This window comes from Cervus elaphus, chromosome 27 (genome assembly GCF_910594005.1).
Source record: "Cervus elaphus chromosome 27, mCerEla1.1, whole genome shotgun sequence".
Lineage (NCBI taxonomy): Eukaryota > Metazoa > Chordata > Mammalia > Artiodactyla > Cervidae > Cervus > Cervus elaphus.
This window is the reverse complement of record NC_057841.1, coordinates 5,506,194-5,527,467: the sequence shown is the minus strand read 5'-3', so window position 1 is coordinate 5,527,467 and position 21,274 is coordinate 5,506,194. Positions and strand designations below refer to the sequence as shown.

Genomic DNA, 21,274 nt, shown 5'->3' with positions numbered 1-21,274 from the left:
CAGGAACACGGTATGTTTCTCCATCTGTTTGTGTCCTCTTTGATTTCTTTCATCAGTGTTTTATAGTTTTCTATGTATAGGTCCTTTGTTTCTTTAGGTAGATATACTCCTAAGTATTTTATTCTTTTTGTTGCAATGGTGAATGGTATTGTTTCCTTAATTTCTCTTTCTGTTTTTTCATTGTTAGTATATAGGAATGCATTTCTCCAAAGAAGACATACAGATGGCTAACAAACACATGAAAAGGTGCTCAACATCACTCATTATTAGAGAAATGCAAATCAAAACCACAATGAGGTACCATTACACGCCAGTCAGGATGGCTGCTATCCAAAAGTCTACAAGCAATAAATGCTGGAGAGGGTGTGGAGAAAAGGGAACCCTCTTACACTGTTGGTGGGAATGCAAACTAGTACAGCCGCTATGGAAAACAGTGTGGAGATTTCTTAAAAAACTGGAAATAGAACTGCCATATGACCCAGCAATCCCACTTCTGGGCATACACACTGAGGAAACCAGATCTGAAAGAGACACGTGTACCCCAATGTTCATCGCAGCACTGTTTATAATAGCCAGGACATGGAAGCAACCTAGATGCCCATCAGCAGATGAATGGATAAGGAAGCTGTGGTACATATACACCATGGAATATTACTCACCCATTAAAAAGAATTCATTTGAACCAGTCCTAATGAGATGGATGAAGCTGGAGCCCATTATACAGAGTGAAGTAAGCCAGAAAGATAAAGAACATTACAGCATACTAACACATATATATGGAATTTAGAAAGGTGATAACGATAACCCTATATGCAAAACAGAAAAAGAGACACAGAAATACAGAACAGACTTTTGAACTTTGTGGGAGAATGTGAGGGTGGGATATTTCAAAAGAACAGCATGTATACTATCTATGGTGAAACAGATCACCAGCCCAGGTGGGATGCATGAGTCAAGTGCTCCGGCCTGGTGCACTGGGAAGACCCAGAGGAATCGGGTGGAGAGGGAGGTGGGAGGGGGGATCGGGATTGGGAATACATGTAAATCCATGGCTGATTCATATCAATGTATGACAAAATCCACTGGAAAAAAAAAAATTAAAAAAAAAAAAAGAAAAAAATTAGATAAATTGGCCTTCATTAAAATTGAAAACTTCTGTGCATCAGGAAAGTGAAAAGATAATTTACAGAATAGGAGAAAATTCTCAAATTATATATATAATCGACTTGCACCAAAAATATATAAAGAACCCTTAAAACTCAATGAGGACAAACAACCTTATTAAAAATGGGCAAAGGACTTGATAGACATTTCTCCAAAGAAGATATCCACATGGCCAATAAACACATGAAAAGATGCTCAACATCATTAGTCATTAGGAAAATACAAATCAAAACTGTAATAAGCCACCATGTCATCCACTGGCATGACTATGATCAAAGAGATAGGGGACAGGGCCTTCCCAGGCTGTCCAGTGGTTACGATGTTACGCTTCCACTGCAGGGGGCATGGGTTAGATCCCTGGTCAGGGAAGTAAGATCCTATGTGCCATCTGATGTGGAAAAAAAGAGAAATGACAATGTGTTGGTAAGAATGTGGAGGAATCTGGACTCTCTCATACATTTTTGTAGGAATATAAAATATGTCTCTATTTTGGTGATCAGTTTGGCAGTTCCTAAAAATGTTGAACAAAGAATTGCCATATAGCCCAGAAATTTCACCCCGAGGTATGCACCCAAGATAAAGAAACACATGGGTCCACACAAAAACTCGTACATAACAGCATTATTCAGAATAGCCAAAGAGTGAAAACTACTCAGTTGATGAATGGCTAAACCAAGTCATACATACTCTTATTCCTGAATATTATTCATCCATGACAAGGAATTAAGTATGACAAATTTGAACCTTGAAAACATTATGCTTAATGAAAGACATGAGACACATCAATCACATCATATGCTGTATGATCCTATTTATATGAGATACACAGAATAGGCAAATCCATAAAGAGAGTAGAGCAGCAGTTTCTAGGGACTAGAAGTAGTAAGGAACTGAGAATGGCTGCTAATGGGTATGGGGTTTCTTTTTAGGGTGAAGAAAATGTTCTAAAATTAAATAATGGTAATGACTGCACAACTCTGAAAATACTAGACCCTACTGAATTTATACTTCAAAGGTATGAATTTTATTTCATATGAATTGTAGTTTATAGGGCTTTTTTACCTTTCACTTCAAAGAATAATTTTTAAAAATTATTTATTTATTTTTGGCTGTGCTGGGTCTTCGCTGCTGTTTGGGTTTTTCTCTAGTTGCAGCGAGCAGAGGCTACTCTCTAGTTGTGGTGCATGGGCTTCTCACTGTGGTGGCTTCTCTTGTTAGGGAGTATGGGCTCTTGGTCTCGGGCTTCAGTAGTTGTGGTGCATGGGCTTAGTTGCTCCGCAGCATGTGGGATCTTCCTGGATTAGGGATGGAACCCATAACTCCTGCATTGACAGGCAGATTCTTTACCACTGAGCCAACAGGGAAGCCTAAGAATAATTATTTTTAACAGCCAATTGAAGGCTTTTTGGAAGTTTGTGTTGAGAAATATGGAAACTCCAGAAGGTTGTGGTAGACTGGTTGGTGCTCATGGAGGACCTGCTTTTGCTCCAGGCAGATGGAAAACCCTAAGAGACTAAGGGTCCAGGCATCCCCCATCAGCACACAGTTTAGATGATGAAGACGTATTAAGAACTCAGGGAAGCCCCCACTCCCATTACTGCTGGCCCTTGCAGAGAAGAACAGGATGTGAGACTTCATCCAAGCTGGAAGGGCAAGCTTTTCCAGTTTGAGTTGGTCCAACAGTGTTGAACTGGTAGGGAAGACAGAGGGCAGGCACTCTGAACAGGGTAGGACTTGCCTCCTTCACATGCCCATCTCCACCCTGACCCCAAACTGCAAAAGGCCCTCAGGCCCTCTTGTCCAATGCAGAAGCTAAAACTTTTTATGAATGATGCTTTTGGAGCCACAAGTCTCTGACAATACAAATGTATTTTCATCATCCAAAGTCACATCACTCTATGGTTCATTCATTACCACTACCATAATTATCTCTTACTTTCCAGGTTAAAAATGTAAAATTTTCTTTTTCTTGAGACCTGAGGAGTTCTCTCTACAGTTATCCATGTGTTTAAACAAATCCCTTTTGTATGGAAACATATTTAGTTCAGCACATGCCAGGCTCATTTGGTGTGCACTGCAAGTCTTACTGGCTGTCTTCATGCCCACAACTAAACCATAAGTTCCCCCTAGAAGTGCACTTCAGAACTCCTATGATGAGGGGCTTGGAGAGACATCTGCCCAGAGCCATTGAGCTGCTGGATTCCAGGTTGGAAACAGACCCCATCTCCTGACTCTGGTCCTATGTTCCATCTGCAGCCCTAAGCTACTGCCACTTCAAACCAACCAAAAAGCTCATTCTTTTTACAACTGAAATCATGGTCCCCAGGTTTCATCTTGAAGTCACTTAGCTACTTTCACTTAAAAACTCTAGCATGTTTTTGACGATTAAGATGCACCTCTGGCTTAATACCAGAACACCATTCCCAAAGAAACCTAGTCTGAGTAAAGCACCCTCCTGCTGATCTAACATCAAAGGAGGGGAAGGGAATTATAAATGGTATTGTCCTCTCACCTTGGGCCTTCATGCTGTTGTCTTTCTGTCTGGGGAGGGCTCCTACACCTGACCCCGTGTGGTGGCCCCAGGGCCACTGTTTGCATCCCTGGGCAGAGGTGTGAGAGGTGACGGTGCACATGGGGCTGTGGCTTTGACAGCTCTTTGGGCGCAGGTAGCACACTGCATTCTTGTAGCTTTCAAGCTGCCTACTTCTCAATCCCCGATACCGGTGACTGATATCCAGAGATGTTTCTGGTCACTCTCTGCCACCACATCTGACTCAACGACCCCCAACCCCCAGCTCACCTCCCCTTTCGGGTTGGTTTTCATAAAAAGGGGGAACTGAACTTTAAGGACAAATGTCTGCAACTCTGAATTTCTATCCTCCTTCATCATTTCCTTAAAATACTCTTAAAAAAACACAACAACATTCTTTTCCCTCCTGCGTACAGCTCACGGTAATCTTCACCTTGGAGGCAGTCCACAGAGCTGATTACATGTGCTGGTGAACACAGTCACTCTGGAGAACACAGCAAGATTCATGATGGACAGAAAAGAAGGAAGGAAATCAAGGTCCAGCGTCTGCTGTGACACTGAGGAGCCCTGGGCACCCAGGGCTCACTGTCCTGCAGCCGTCCCAGTCCCACCTGGGCAGGCCCAGTGACTGAGAGCTCTGCGTGGGGGAGAGGACAGTCCTCAACTTTCTCCAACATGCTTTTTTTTTCTTTTAAAAGAAAAATTACGATCACAGAGCCTGGTATATTTTTCTTTATGGTGTGAATGGAATAGAACCACACAGCTCAAAATTCAAAAGGTATTCAGTGAACAGTCTCCACAGGAACCAATGATTTCAGTCCTCTGTTCCTTCAAAAGGCATCTCGTGCACGTGAGAGGAGTATCTGTGGCCTGTATCCACTTTCCCTTTTCTCTGACAAGCAGCACGCTGTCCACACTGGTCTACTCTGATTTTTTTCACTTATCTGTTATACTTGAAAAACATTCTTTTGCTGGATGCTTACAGCCCTATGAGGTAGGTCGGTGTCTTGAACTTGCAGGTGCTCCTGAACACGAGAAAGGTCGAGTCGTCTGGCTCCTGTCTTGTAAGTGCCCACAGGGACATCTTGTTACTATGACAGCAGTACTTTCCTTGGAAAATCCTTCAGGGCTAGAGGCTTCCAGTGATCCTGAAACTGCCCCAGTCTTGAGGGACCAAGGAGGATCCTAGACATTCCAATACCCACCGACTGCTCCCTGGCAGGGGCCTTGGGCTGTAGCACCCAGGATTCCTCGGCTTGTTCTCCTGTTGTGAAATGCTGTGTTTATCGTGAACATACTCAGGGCATCAAGGGAGCTACTGTGTTCTTTCACAGACCAACGACCCCTTGTAATTAAAAATCTGTCTTACAACGCGGAGTTAAAAGGAAGGCCACACATTACTCATCTTTCCAAGCTCCTCACTGCAGATAGAAACCCAGCCCAGCACTCCGGACCCTGCAGCAGAGGCCCCGCCCCCACACGAGGCCCCGCCCACCGCGGCCCCACCCCGAAGCCCCATCCATACCAAGGCTCCACCCCAGGCCTCTCAGGCGAAAGCAATCACAGAACATCAGAAGCACAGGTAGATTCTGATGGAAAATCATCATCAAAATATGCACAAAGGTGAAAAGTGGAAACTGTAAAAGCTCATCAAACATGAAGCATGCTCCCAGGACGAAGCCAACAGAAGTGCTGTATTAGAAAAGGTTGAAGGACTCAAGGAAGCCTTTACAATATGGAGAGAAAACACAACCCAAGGGTAAGTTTACAATGTGACCCAATCAGATCAAAAAATATTGTATTGGGCTGAACACAGAACAAAGGAGCAAGGCCCAGCCCCAGGCCTGGACTCCTGCCTGCGCCACATTCCAGCTCCTGCTTAAGGTGTGTTCCTTGAACCAGCAACGCCAGCAACACCTGGAACCTGCTGGAGATGCATGACCATAGGCCTCAGGCCTAGGGACTCAGAATCGGCAGTCTAACAAGATCCCCAGGGACTCAGGTGCATACTAAAGTCTAAAAAGTTGTGTCATGAACACCCCAGTAAGCATCTTGCTAGTTACTGTTATGGGCTAGTTTTTAGTACCCATTCATTCATTCATTAAGATTGCACTGAATGCCCAGTATGGCCCTGGGCTAGTGTTGAGTGTCTTCACGAGGCTGACAGTTTGTTTGAGAGCCCAGTGTTGAGATGTTGAACAGTAATCGCATGTGCAAATGTGTAAGGACAAACTGAGAAAAGTACACAAAGACGCTGTATGACAGACGTAGGCTCTGGTTTAAACTGAGTGTATGAGGAAAGTAGTAATCAGATGAAGAGAGGGCCAGAGTGCACCCCACACCATGGCCCGGGACCTGGGGGGCAGGACCTCACTGCGTGCCAGAGGCCTCAGGGCAGCCCTGTGGGCTGTGATGCCTCACGTCCTGCTTGCTCTTCATCGGGGTGGTTCCTGGAGTCACAATCGACACCACACATCCAACTGTGAAGGAGCACGAACAAGTCAGGGACACTTCAGGACAGGGCCAAGGAGCATGCGCACACATGCATGCCGTGTAGAAAACCACGGAGAGACGGCCGTTTATGGGACGATCAGGCAGCACAGGCTGCCAACCTCAGGAGGCATCTGTCAGAGCGTGGGACCTGCCGGGGGGTGACCTCTGGGGCGGACACGTCGGGACAGTTTAAAATCAGGCCACAGAGCTGTGAGTCAGATGGGGTGGAGCGGACAGCCAAGCCTGGCCCCTTGCTGTGCCCCGTCCACCCACCTCAATCCAGAGCAGTGATGGCGTAGCCGTCAGCACCTGCGGAACTGCTCAGACAAGCAGCGGCTCCTGCATGAGGCTGCCAAGCAGCCGGGGGCTGTGTGAGCCCTGCGTGTGCTCCACACAGTCACAAGTGTGATCTGCACCTGTGGATCCAGGACTGCTGAATGTAGGAGTGGGGCAGGGCCGAGAAGGGAGCAGAGAGGTCTCGGGACACGGCTGTGGTCCCGACCTGGCAGGGATTTCCATGGTGGGAGAGAAGGTGTGGTCCGGGCCGAGCTCTCCTCACAGCACCCCAGAGGTGTCGCTGTTCCTACTTTACAGACCAGGAAGCTGAGACCCAGAAGGTTCAACAACTGTGCACAAGCACAAGGCTACTAGCACAGAAAGGAACTGAGGCTAATACAGGAGAGGATCTAGACAAGATCTAACAAGCACCAATGGTGGGTGTGAGAATTGCATGGGACAGGGACGCCCCATGTGGGAAGGGACAACACCCAGACCAGCTGACAGCATGGACAAAGGGGGGCGTGGGGGGCAGAAGAAGCCTTTAAAATTTTTATTTATTTCAACTGTTATTTATAAAGTCGTGAATTTTACATTGTGATATCTGATTCATGACTAAGTTTAGAAAATGAAGCTAAGTCTCTCGTGTCTGTCTGGATATATGTATGTCTCAGTATATGTCTTTGGATAATATTACTATGGTTAATTTGTAAATGAGCTCTATTTAATTGGCTTGAAGTAAAGTAAGTACTTACAAATCAAACAATTCTAAATACAAGAGAAGTTAAATGAATTTCAGGTTCACTTGAACTGGGAAATATTCAGTATTAAATTAATACCTGGTATTCTCTTACAAACTTACCAATAAGAAAAGTAACTCAATGTTACTCAAGATCCCCTTGAGGAGGGCATGGCAACCCACTCCAGTATTCCTGCCTGGAGAATTCCATGGACAGAGGAGCCTGGTGGGTTACAGTCTACAGAATTACAAAGAATTGGATACAGCTGAAGTGACTTAACACACATGGTGGGCGGAAGAGCACAGACCAGAACCAGCTGCTCTAGAAGCTGAGGTAAAGGTGCAGGGAGACCCTGCTGTTGAGGTGGAGCTGGTGGGCTGGAGAGTCCACCTGGGCCAGAGTGTGCAGGTCAGTGCCAGGCTGCTCATCTGTCTCTTCTTCATAGCACTTTCCTGGAACAGAAATGCACTCAGGCATTCCTGGAGCCCCAGCCTGAGTAGGGAAGCAAGGCCACATCTGGACCTGAGCTCAGGAAAAGCGCCTGGAAAAGAGGCAGTGTCCAGGGAAGGGATGGGCTGAGGGGGACGCTGCCTGGGTCAGTGGTGCCTTAGCAGACAGAAGGCAGAGGTAGCAAGAGGCAAGGCCCCGGATGGAGACCTAGGTTCAAACTTCTGACTCACCTTGAACTGGCTGGTGACTCTGGATCATTTAAACTTCTCCAAGCATATTTCCTGCTTTGTAAAAGAAGGACACAGTATATTCCCCAGAAGGCTGTTGTGAGTCCTGAGTCAAATCCGTGTCCTGTTCCGAGTGAGAGTCCATCGAACAGCAGCTTGCATTCAGTCACCCTGTCCCAGAGCTTTTGCTCTTCTTGGCCAAGTGCACATGGAGAAGGCGCACAGGGCACGCGAGGCTCCCAGGGCTGCCTGAGCCCTTCGCGAACCCCAGACTTGCAAGCACCCACAGGGAGACCTCTGCCCGTGTGGCTTATAAAAGACAGCAGGAAGCGTGCCCCGATAGGAGCACGCCCCTCTTCAATTAAGCCACCTTCCTAATTTCTGAATACGAGTCATGACTTTTTTAGGCCCTGTCCCTTCCATCACTGGCAGTTATTTTTCAGGGTTTTTTTTTCACAAGGAAACCACTTTTTTATTACTCTGTGAGAGAAAAGTGGTGCTCAGGGGCATGACCTTAACCCCAATCTCTGGATGGGGACTCAGAGCTGAGCTGAGCAGAGCAGATGCTGCCCACCCCCCCTTGCAGCCCAAGGGGCCTCTGCTCGGTCATCGCTGATACTCTGAGCACAGCTGCAGAGGGGGGCTCTGCCTACAGCACCCCTTCTGCCCCCAGCAGACTGCACACAGGCCAAAGCGCATGGGGCGGCCTCGGAGAAGGGGATTCCCAGGATGTGGGAGGGATACTCAAGAGGCAGTGCAGCCCTGAGCCGGTGTCCTGGAGGGGCTGGGGAGGGAGGAAGAGCGATACATGCTGTGGCTGCAGATCAGTCCGGACCAGGTAGGTGGTGTCCGTTTTCCACGAGGTGGAATCAGGGGATAACGAGAACTAGGTGAGAAGCAGGATGGCAGAGCAATGGAAGGTTACTGGAGCCTTGTTTGGGGCGAGTTAGCAGCCTGGTCCAGACCCCAGATCATCCTCTCTGCAGCCCACAGGTATGGTGTCACGAGCATCATGGAAGCACCTGAGCTGAGTGCCCAGTAGAAGGGCTGGCACAGAGCTGATGCTCTAAGAAAGGACGTTATAACCATGAGCCAAGAAAAGGACTCAGGTGATGTGACCGGGTGGCAACTGCTCCCACCAGGCTGGACCAAGCTCCTGGGGCAGGGAGGGAGCCCAGAGACTGTGGTCCCCCAGAATTCCCTCCAGGAAGAACCACAGGGCAACCTTAACAGTGCACGTTGGCTTACTCTCCAGGGCCAGTGCTGTCCCTCCTCCGATGAATGGCTGTGGCCGGGTGGGCAGAGCAGAGGCATTGTGAGGAGACAGACAACGTCCACCTGGTGTGGATGCTTGCGTGTCGTTCTCCCTCCCTCCCCAGCCCCTCCTGGACCCTCAGCTCACCACTGGCGAGTAGTGGGTCACATTCCTGGGAAGCTGTTCCCAGTTTGGGGTGGGAGAGTGCAGTGACTCCAGCTCCAGGTGAACAAAGTGCTCCAGGGCAGCTCCCCTCCTGAGGGTGGAGCACAGCTGCCCCAACACACCATTTCTCACAAGAGCATCCCGACCCCTGGAGCCTCGGCATCACCTGCCAGGCAAAAGGAGCGAGCTCCTGTGAAGGCTGGGGGCCCTGCTCATCCCTGCAGCTGCTGCCAGAGCCAGGGGCTCCTCCTCCACGAGAGGGGCCACGCTACAGGCAGAGCATTTGTTTTGTCCCATAGCAACACCCTGGTATTATTCCAGACTGGCGAGGGAAGCAAGGTCACGACGTGTGGGCGGGGAGCCAGTGGCTTAGCCCCCAAGCCACGGAAAACAGGATATGAACAGTGCTTTAGTCTCCCAGTTCCTCTAGCACAGCCGACCGTGTAAAGACGACAGCCTTAGCGGCCCGCGTGGTTCTCTTCCATGGCCCCTACCCAGGGCCCATGCACAACAGCACACCTCCCAGGACAGGCTGTCTGAGGGGGCTTTCTGGGCCTGTGGATCAGTCCCCTGTGTCCTGTCTCAGAAGCAAAGGCACAGGGAGATACGCTCTGCAGACCGATGGACATACAGTCCAGCTTTCGACAGACACACTGACGTGATGAAGCGGAAAATAAACATACCCGATCACTAGGCAGGACTTTTAGGAGGAGCAAACAAATTCCCAAAGGCAAAGGATGTGACTCACCAACACCCTCAGGTGTGCGAGTGGGAAGCTGCAGGACGACACAGGCAAACCCCAAGTGAAGGCCACCTGAAACGCGTGGCCCCACAGCCCACCACCATCAAGGCTGCTGTGGGGTCTTCATTCCATACGTGAAACTCAGACAACTTTCAAAAGGCCCATGCTGCCCTCGTCCCTGCTCACCTGGTGTCTCAGCCCCTCGCATGACACCTGGCCCCCAGGAAGGCTGCAGAGGGTGACAGAATGCACAGGATGACATGAAAGCTGTGAGTCAAAGTGCAGAATTAAAGGAAGGGCTAGGAAAGCCTTTCAATTCTGTAAACAAATCCTTGATTTGTTTTGATTTATTAATCGACAAGTAATTAATAAGCTGTGGTTTGAGGCCTTCAGGAACTCCTGAACCCTCAAACCTCCGACAGCAGCTGCTCCACCCCGGTCCACTCAAGTCCAGGGCTGGGGTCTGTACAGGGCTCCGGGGCAGCACACTGGGCTGGGAGGAGGCTGACCAGGGCTACGCCCAGCTAGCTCACAGCAGCATCGAGAACCGCTAGTGGAATCCACAAGTGTGTTGAAGAGGAGCTCACAGGAGGCTTTGGGTCCCTGAATCTCCATCCATACAGACAGATGCATAAGGAATACTCTGAATCCATTAAAAAAAACTGATCTCTGGATGCACACACATGGGTGGACCCTCTGGACACAGAGTGCACTGTGACATTGAGTCTAAGCACGCTCACTGGTTGCAGAGCCCTGATGGTGGTTACACTGGGGGTGGGTGCTGACATGGAGGGACCTTCTCAAACACTGGAATGTTGCACACTTACTGTGATGTGCACAGTGTTCACCAGGTGTGCAAACGTAAAATTTCATCAGGTTGCCCACCTGAGATTAGTGTGTTTTACTGTCATGCATAGCTTCCCTGGTGGCTCAGATGGTAAATAATACATCTGCAATGTAGAAGACCAGGGTTTGATCCTTGGGTTAGGAAGACCCCCTGGTGAAGGAAATGGCTACCCGCTCCAGTATCTTGCCTGGAGAATCCCATGGACAGAGGAGCCTGGTGAGTGAGCTACAGCCCATAGGGTTGCAAAGAGTTGGACACGACTGACACACACACACACACACACACGCTGCCATGCACACTGAACTCCACACAGGAATGACTCTGGTTTCACATGTGAGCAGGTCCCTGAAAGGCAGCAGTTTCAGCCTCGAGGCACAGCAGAGCTTTCTGGGCAAGTGCAGGAGAGGATCTTTTTCTTGGGGATGGTCTTAATCCCTGTCTCCTGTACAATGTCACAAACCTCCGTCCATAGTTCATCAGGCATTCTATCAGATCTAGTCCCTTAAATCTATTTCTCACTTCCACTGTATAGTCATAAGGGATTTGATTTAGGTCATACCTGAATGGTCGAGTGGTTTTCCCTACTTTCTTCAATTTAAGTCTGAATTTGGCAATAAGGAGTTCATGATCTGAGCCACAGTCAGCTCCCGGTCTTGTTTTTGCTGACTGTATAGAGCTTCTCCATCTTTGGCTGCAAAGAATATAATCAATCTGATTTCGGTGTTGACCATCTGGTGATGTCCATGTGTAGAGTCTTCTCTTGTGTTGTTGAAAGAGGATGTTTGATATGACCAGTGTGTTCTCTTGGCAAAACTCTATTAGCCATCACTTCATGGCAAATAGATGGAGAAACAGTGGAAACAGTGGCTGACTTTATTTCTTTGGGCTCCAAAATCACTGCAGATGGTGACTGCAGCCATGAAATTAAAAGACGCTTACTCCTTGGAAGGAAAGTTATGACCAACCTAGACAGCATATTAAAAAGCAGAGACATTACTTTGCCAACAAAGGTCCATCTAGTCAAGGCTATGGTTTTTCCAGTAGTCTTGTATGCATGTGAGAGTTGGACTATAAAGAAAGCTGAGCGCCAAAGAATTGATGCTTTTGAACCGTGGTGTTGGAGAAGACTCTTGAGAGTTCCTTGGACTGCAAGGAGATCCAACCAGTCTATCCTAAAGGAGGTCAGTCCTGGGTGTTCATTGGAAGGACTGATGTTGAAGCTGAAACTCCAATACTTTGGCCACCTGATGTGAAGAGCTGACTCATTTGAAAAGACCCTGATGCTGGGAAAGATTGAAGGCAGGAGGAGAAGGGGATGACAGAGGATGAGATGGTTGGATGGCATCACTGACTCAATGGACATGAGTTTGGGTAAACTCTGGGAGTTGGCGATGGACAGGGAGGTCTGGCGTGCTGCAGTCCATGGGGTCGCAAAGAGTCAGACACAACTGAGCAACTGAATGAACTGAACTGAAATGCAGGAGAGGATCAGGTGCAGAAGGGTGGCCTGTGGACCTGGGGAGGCCGACAAATGAAGAATTAACAGGGATGGGCAGTGCAGAAGGGTCCAGGTGGTTTTCAAACTCTTTAAGCAGCAACATTTTTTTTTTTTTTTTTACTTTCCTCAAGTAAAATGCTACACACTTTCCCCAAAATATAGAGTAGATGCTCTGGCTGGGGATGGTGAAAGGAGCCATTCCCTTGTCTTCTCTGCCAACAAGCACCTTCACAGAGCCCCAGAGGAGCACAGCCTTTGGAAGTCAGAGAGCTGGATGGTGGGGTGTGGGACACACCTCCCAGAGCCCAGGAACCAGAGGAGCACTGAACGAGGGGATGGGGAGAGGAGGTTTCAAAGGTCACTGATGCCCCGGCTGTAACAGTGAGTGCCCAGTCCTGCCCCACCCCATCCTGTGGGTAACAGGGCAGCTTGGCGGCTCTGGAGGAGCCAGGGGAGGCTGGTGCTGTCTCCAGGGAAGGGGTGTGAGCACCGCGCAGGGAGATGTGTGGGGCTGGCTCTGAGGAGGTGCCCTGAGCCCCTGAAGCTGTCAGCCTAGAGTCTAGAACTAAGGAAATAAGGCAACACTATCAACGTGGGCTTTAAAAAAAAATAATTTTATCTATTTAATTGGCTGTGCTGGGTCTTCATTTCTGCGTGAGCTCTCTCTAGTTGCGGTGAGCAGGGGCTACTCCAGTTGTGGGGCGCGGGCTGCTCACTGCAGGGGCTTCTCTGGTTGCGGCTCCCAGGCTCTAGAGCGCAGGCTCGGTAGTTGTGGCACATGGGCTTAGTTTCTCTGGCCTGTGGGATCTCCCTGGACCAGGGATCGAACTTGTGTCTCCTGCATTGGCAGGCAGATTCTTTTCTGCCTGAGTCACCAAGGAAGCCCGCAACGTGGACTTTTAAATCAGCTTCCTTTGGACTTCCAAAGCTCCTCTTTTTTGTTTAGCTCATCTTGTACCGCTTCTTTTCCTTCCCTCCATGGCACTAGTGGGGAGGGGACAAGGCCCCTGAGCCCTCTCAGAGATGCCCTGGGGCTAAGTCAGTTAGTGAATCCCGCTTTGGTCACCTTCTTCAAAAAGCAGTTCCTTTCTAAAGTACCGTAAAAGACCACTGCTGAACTAGCCATTGCTGTTCAGTCTCTAAGTCATGTCCAACTCTTTGAGGCCCCATGGGCTGCAGCACACCAGAGTTCCCTGTTCTTCATTATCTCCTGCACTAGTAGCTATCTGGAAAACCCATTGTTCCTCATCTGAATTTAACTCGAGTGACATTTACTGGGCACTTACTGCATGCAAAGCCCTGCTGGTCACTTTAGATGCTGAATCTTTCCTTGGAGCATACTACTGAGAAATGCAGGGCTGGGAGAGAACTCGAGTCCCCGGGTGAGGAAAACTGGAGACCGGAGCCCAGCTGCTCCTGGAAGCAAGGAGGGGAGAGGGCGCTCTGCCTCAGCTCCAGGTGTCCCACGCAGGCACCGCTGCCGCTGGTTCCAAAGAAGCTGAGAGCAGCTCCTGGAGGCCTGAGCACCACGCCTGCTCCTGCTGTGCAGGCGGGCGGCAGGCGGACCGGAGACCTCAGCCTCCAGCTGCAACCCTGTGGCTCTGGCGATACTTTGGGCATCAGGATAAAGGACGCCCACACCCACCCACTCCAGTCTGCCCACACACGGCTGGACCTTCGTTGGGCCATTCACTTTTAAGCTGAGAATAGTGGCTACCTTGGTTACCTTTGTATCCCAGCATGAACCCCATGGCTCGCACACAGTAGGTGCTCAGTAAAATGAATATACGAATGGATGGTAGACTTTTAAGAATAACTACTGAAGAGTGTACTTCCCTTGAGGTCACACAGCTAAAACCTGCTGCAGGGATGGAAGCAAAATAGAACTTCCTTCCTCAGAGCACTAGTCCAAACCCTTTCAAACTTTGGATCCAGAGAGCCCGAGGGGTCTGTCTCATTCTATGTAGGAATACCTGTGTCAGTATCTGGACCGGACTTGAGGGCTTGTCAGAGGAGGCGGGGCAGGAATTCTCCTTCACTAGGGCCACAGACAGCGCATGGTAGAGACTGGAGTCTGGAGCCCAACTGCCTGAGTTCTCTGACCTGGGCCAGCTGAGTGGAACCCCCCGGACTTTTCAGGGTATAATGGGGGTGATAACAGAACCTATCTGGCAAGGTTGTGATGGAGGGTAATGAATTATTATTTGCAACTAAAATGTATTTATGAATATATATATATGTGGTTAAACTTATTTTAATGCTTCTGGGACTTCTCTCATGGTCCAGTGGCTAAGACTCCATGCTTCCAATGGAGGGGGCCCGGGTTCAATCCTTGATTAGGGAACTAGATCCCACATGTTACAACTAAAAGATCTTTCACAGTGCAACTAACACCTGGTGCAGGAAAATTAAAAAACATATATATGTATGTTTATATATATAAACAGTATCTAAACCAAGCAGTCATGTCCAACTCTTTGCGACCCTATGGACTATATAGCCTGCCAGGCTTCTCTGTCTATGGGATTCTCCAGGCAAGAATACTGGGGTGCGTTGCCATGCCCTCCATCAGAAGATCTTCCCAGCCCAGGGATCGAACCCATGTCTCTGATGTATCAGGCACTGGCAGGTGGTTCTTTACCACTAGTGCCAACTGGGAAGCCTGTATATATATATATATAAAGAAATACGTCTGGAGGCAATCTGTTCACAGAGGGCAGTGTCCAACCTGGACCCTGTGTTCAGGGGCGCCTCAGAGGGGGGTTGCAGGGTATGTACTGGGGCTTGGAAGGTGTACAGCACCTCTCGTTGCTCCTCAGGATCACAGTAGGAGAAACCTGAGAGAGGAGGTGGGGAGCAGTAAGCAGGTAAGCAGCCCACTGGACTCTACCCGTGCTGCAGCTCCCTGGCCCCCGAGGTCTGTTTCAGCAATGCTCTGATGTCACTCTGGGCTCCCTCCTTGCTTGCCTCTAAAAGTCCAGGAGGCCCCTCTGTGGGAAAGGGGCAAGATGCCGCTCTTTCTGCTGATTCACAAACAGTAGCCCTAACCCTAACCCTGAACCTAACCTTCTGACTCCTCAAAGCAACTTGAATGGTTGCATCTCCAAATCCCTGACATGCCTTCCCTGCCCTAAAATTGGAAGACCCCTCTATTTGAAATGTCATGAGTCCCAGGAAAGGGCTGGAACCTCTGCTAACTGGGTGCCCCCAGGAAGGTCCACAGGGGCTTTCTGCTGCTCACAGGGTGTGGGCAGCACCACCGTCCATGCCCACCAGATGACACTCCCCACCTGGGTCTCTGATGACAGTCTCCTCTGGACTCAACTTCCCAAATCAAGTCACCGAACCTGTTTAAACACAGACGTGCACGATACAACAAAACCAGAATCTTAAAAGGGTGTAGCCGCACACAGAGGTGAGTCAAACCATGTCAGGCGGTTCTCAACTGGCCCACAGGAGGCAAGTGCCCAACCATCGAGTGGGGAGGGAATGGCCCCCACTCCAGCCCCCAGATGGAAAGGCATGGCCAGGTAGAGACAAAATCTGGGACCACTGGGGACACTGACACCTAGCAGCATCTGCACTGACTGGAAAATCTCCCGTGGATGAGCAGGTCCATAACTCAATGAAGAATAAGATCACTGACAAAAGAATGCAGGAAAGAATATGGCAGCTAAAAATAGACACAGAGATATCTAACACACATAAGAATTTTCTATTCACCAATAACCCAAGACTACAAATTAAAACAGTGGGGTAGTGTTTCACTTATCTAATTTGGAAAGAATAAGAAAATACCCAGTACTGGAGGCTATACCAGAGGGAGGGAGGGAGGGGATAGACATGAAGCAGGGTGTATACGTTTATAGAAGAGACTTTTTGGAAGAAAATTCAGCAATATGTATTCAAAGTCTTAAAAATTTGCATATTTTTCACTTAGTAATTTCATTTCTAAGAATCTATCCTAAAGAAACAATAAAAGTCCTGCAGTGAAGTAAGAGAATCAATATCTTTATAAACTCAGTGTGCTCAGTCGCGTCCGACTCTTTGTGACCCCATGGACTGTAACCCACCAGACTCCTCTGTCCGTGGGATTTTCCAGGCAAGAGTACTGGAGTGGGTTGCCATTTCCTTCTTCAATCCCTGAGATGCTTTATATACTTTATATGATATATATTCTATATGTACTGTTTATACAAACATTCAAATGCAAAGTTGTTATTCACAACATTGTTTACTCTAAAAAAATGGAAAATAACCCAAATAGGATATTGGTTAGGTTAATTATTGTTCACATATAAGATGGAATACTATGTAGTCATTTCAAAAATATGTCTTCTGAAAATATTAATGACATAAAACAAAACACTTCACTGTTAAGTTGAAAGTGGAAAGTTGAAGGCTACAGAAAAATATACCTATAAAACATGACCCTGATTCTGTCAAACGAAGACATCTGCATGTACAGATGCACATAAAGGGTCAGAAGGACATGCGACCACACTTGGAATGTGAGAATTACCTCCGCTTTGTGCCTGTTGTCGTTTCTACATTTTCTACAATGATAGTGTATTTGTTTAGAATCCAGAAAAGCCTCCAGCAGTTGGGCTTCCCTGATAGTTTGGTTGGTTAAAGAATCTGCCTGCAATGCAAGAGACTCCAGTACAATTCCTGGGTTGGGAAGATATGCTGGAAAAGGGATAGGCTACCCACTCCAGTATTCTTGGGCTTCCCTTGCGGTTCAGCTGGTAAAGAATCTGCTTGCAATGCAGGAGATCTGGGTTCAATCCCTGGGTTGGGAAGATCCCCTGGAGAAGGGAAAGGCTACCCACTCCAGTATTCTGGCCTGGAGAATTCCATGGACTGTATAGTCCATGGGGTCTCAGAGTCAGACTGAGCGACTTTCACTTTTCAGTATCTAAACCAAGCAGCCAAAACTGGATTAAAACCTTTAGTGGTGTTATTCTCGCCCCACACAATGGACACCAGAGGGCACGGGTGTGTCACATAGCCCTGGGCCCCCGTCATCAGTACCAAGGCCACAAAACGAGAGAAACATGGGGAAGGGGCGCGGGGTGGAGAATGCTTGGCCTGCAAAGACGTCAGATGGCTTGGCAGGAGGAATGTCAGGATAGCGCTTATTCTTCGAGAAAACACTTCAGGTGCAGGAAGCCATATAACCAGGGCCCCAGAGGCCAAAGAGAAGATGGAAGAGACCTGCCGGCTAAGGAAGCTGGGACACCATGGACCTCACTTAAGGCGGCGGGGGGGGGGGGGGGTGAGCGCAGTGTAGAGTGCACTGTGGAGATGGGGAAGCTGCGTTCCTTTAGACTTTTCAGGTGTATGCAGATACTGGTGGGGCTGATGAGACAGTCATATAGTGAAAGCCACTACAGAGTTCACAATGGCCCTGTGTGGCCTTCTGTCTTCCCCTCACACAGCCCGTCAACTCCAACTACTTGGCCCCTGTAGACTCCTCTCCAGCACTGGACTTCCTGCTATACCTTTGAAGGGCCAAGACTGTTCCCCTTGGCCTGAGACATTCTCCCCAGACATCTGCATAGCCCCTTCCCACTGCAGGTCTTCTGGGAAGAGAGGAAAAAGTCAGATTGAGTGTGAAATGGCAGCCCCGTTACCAGAACTGGGGAGTCAGAAGTGCATGCAGCTGGTTGGGAGAGGAACAAACAAATCACAAGTATTTGAGATAAATGCTGGGTAGAGTTAGGGGCTACCTGATGGGGGAGAGCCACCAGGTCCAGACAGTTTCTCTGTCTCAAGGCTTTGGGAATTGACCAGCTGTGGCAGAGGGCTAACACCAACAATTCTGAGAGGATCAGAGACAATTTTCAGACCCGATATCCTAAAATGCCAGAGTCCTGATCTGCAGTGCCTAGCTCTTACAACTGTGGGTGCTCTGCAGTTTAGAGGTGCTTTCCCATTCATTGCCTCATTTGATCCTGTCGGGCTACCAGAATAGGTTCAATGACCATTGTACAGATGAAATAGCTAAGGCTCAGAAAAGTTAAATGACTTGCCTGAAAGCTCACAAGGTTGGTGGTAGAACTGGCTGGATTTTGGCACGATTTTCTCCATATGCAAACCCAGGTGTTACGGTGAACCATTTAGATTGGATAAAGACTTCACTGTCATAATGGTTTGCCTCCCATATTTTGACAAGAGCAGCTGGAATAAGGCTCCCTGCAGAGATGGACCCTGTGAGTGGGTGAAAGAGTGGTACAGAACGGGGAGCCATGTGGCCCCACTGGACAAACAGTAAGACAAGCCACCTTATCCTAAAGGGTCTGGGGCGGTGGTGGTGTGTGTATAACCAGCCAGCCCAGCAGGGCCCAGCCTGGTGTGGGCCTCCAGGACTGTCCCCAAATTCAACCAAAACTTCCCCCCTCTGCCACTCACCCCTGGCGGAGCAGTTACTGCATCTGAACTTGAACCCAGGCTCAGGCCATGGGGCAGCCCTCCTTCTTCACTGGGGGTCAAGGAGGAGGGGCAGCCTGAGGTAACCCACTGGGCCACCAGAACACCTACGGCTTCTAGTTCCCCAGGAGACACAAAGGCAGACTCATACTCTACAGGCCTCGGGGTCCACAGTGTCCAGAGTGCAGGACTACAGGATAGAGGCTGGTGAGGGCATTTCCTCCAGGGCTAGCCCTCCAGAGTTGCATCTGATCAGGCAGATGCCGGCCACCATGGCTGCGGAGCCCAGGGAATTCGGCCAGTGAGATTCGTGAACAGCCTGTGCTGTTCATCACTTACAACCAAACAGCCACCTTGCAAGGGTGAAAGGCCGCCAGGAGGTCCCCTCACGATGGAAGTGGTCCTCCTGGAGACTGCTGGGCCTCAGGAATGCATGCATGACAAACTGTGACCTGAAAACACCGCAGGTCCTGGGTGTGACACTGTGATAGAAGACGGTACCTGTGGGGAAGTCTCTGTGTTCTTCTCACAACTGCCTGTTAATCTAGGATGACCTCAAAACAAATAGTTAAAGCGAAACACCATGGGTGCTCAGTGGCTATTGTCAAGGGACAATGAGTTCTAAGAAGACACATTCCCACTGAGTTGAAGAAACGTCAGTTATTTGGTGCTCCCACTCAGGCTTGTCGGTTCCTCCCCCCACACAACTCACAGCAGTCACTTTTGATTTGGGGGTGTGGGGCGTTCTGGGGCTAAAAAGGGATGAGTGCTGGGCCAGGGTCACAGAATTAGCATTGGAGCTAATTAGATACGAGGCTTCATAAATAGACTGCCCAACAATATGTTCCCGCAGAGAACCCCCATCCTCGGAGGAAGCCCTGGAAATCCTACGCCAAAGGACCCCACCTTGACCGGTACGGGCAGCCCAGACAGAGGCCACCGGGTTAGTCTTCCCAGAGACTAACCAGACAGCACACACGCCGGCGACCAAGTGTGTGCACAGAGGTGGAGGTCAGAGCCCACCCTCGGGTCTGGCCCCTCTGCCACCACTCAGGTTCTCCTCCTTGCCTGACCAAGCCAGGCTGGGGGAGCGCAGAGAAAGGGCGAAAGCCGCATCTCAGGCAGCAGTAAGCCCGAGGGCCCCTCCTCCAGGACCCTGAACAACTGCTGCTCTTCCTCTGCGGCAAGGTCCACCCCTGAGACCCTAGCAGACAAAAGCTTCTGCCGCGAAGGTGCCGCCCCCGCAACGGGCAGAAGCGCCAGATCCTATCAGCCAATTATCCAAACGCGCACAGCCACCCGCAAGTTTGGGCACGCTTGGGCCGGGGCGCGGGCAGCGGGAGGGGCCGCCGGTCCGGCGCGCCCGGGGAATCTGGGCCTGGGCGCGTCGGGAGGCTGAGGGGGCTGGTACGCAGGGCCGTGCTGGGGACCGGGGGTCCGGTCCGGGGATCGAGGACCCGCTGCCTGTCTCCCCCTCGCCGGTTCCGAGGCTCCTCCGCTGCGTAGGAGGCGGCGCAGCCAGGGCCCTCCCCCGGCCCGGGCCCCCAAGGCCCCTCCAGGGCCCTGAATCCGTTCAGCCCCCGGGTCGCCCCGGAAACATCGCCCCTCCACCGCGCGGTGCGCCGGATCGCCGCCGGCTTGTGGAACAAAAGAGCCACTCTCGCGAAGGGTCCGGCGGCCGCGCGGCCCTCCGAACGCCGAGGCTCCAGCCGAACCTTACCGGGCTGCCGGGCTTTGTGCGCGCGCAGGGGCGGGAAGGACTGCGGGACCCCGGCGCATCTCACGGACGCGCCGCGCTCCAAAGTTGTGGCCGGCGCCGGCCCCTCTCGCGCCGCCCAGTCCCCTTCGGGGTGCCCATTCATTAGTGGGGCGGGGGGGTGGTGTGCGCAGACTGCCGGCCCCCATCTCACCTTGCTCTTGACTTCCACCGCGCTGCAGTCGTAGAAGCGCAGGGTCTGAGACTTGTGGAAACTCCGGTTCATGGTTCCGGCCCCGCTTAGCCTCGGCTTCGCCCTCGCTCTTCGCTATGGGGACTGCAGAAGGACCCTGGGTGCGCCACCCGCCGCCGCGGCCCCGGCCCCGGCCCCGGCCCCGGCCCGCGCTCGCTCGGCCGCGGGGCAGCTCGAGTGCAGCGGCCCGAGCAGGGCTGGCCGCGCGCCTTGGGCACTCCAGGGGCCGCGCGCGGGAGGAGCGGGGTACGGCGGCGCGCGCCGCCCCAAGGACCCGCCCCCCGATACCCTAGAACCCACGTCCCGCCCCGAGCCCGGAGGATCCACCACCAATCCCTGCCCAGCGCCCAGAATACCCGCCGCCAGTCCCCGCCCCGGGCCCAGAGCACCGGTCCCCCGAGGACCCGCCCGGAGCCCGGAGGACCCGCCCCACGAGCCCCAAGGGCCCACGTCCCGCTCGGCGCCCCGTAGACCAGCCGCCAATCCGGTTCCCCGAGGACCGGCCC

General features: G+C 50.7%; 1 protein-coding gene across 1 annotated transcript in view; it reads right to left on the bottom strand.

The window, feature by feature from the left end:
• PARD6G (par-6 family cell polarity regulator gamma) overlaps positions 1-20,962 on the bottom strand; it is a 75,028-nt gene extending 54,066 nt beyond the window's left edge. The window contains exon 1 of the mRNA XM_043889047.1: positions 20,730-20,962. Within this exon, the coding sequence (XP_043744982.1) occupies positions 20,730-20,801 (72 nt within the window). The 5' untranslated portion in view covers positions 20,802-20,962. The remainder of the gene's footprint in view (positions 1-20,729) is intronic.
• Positions 20,963-21,274: the final 312 nt, after the last annotated feature.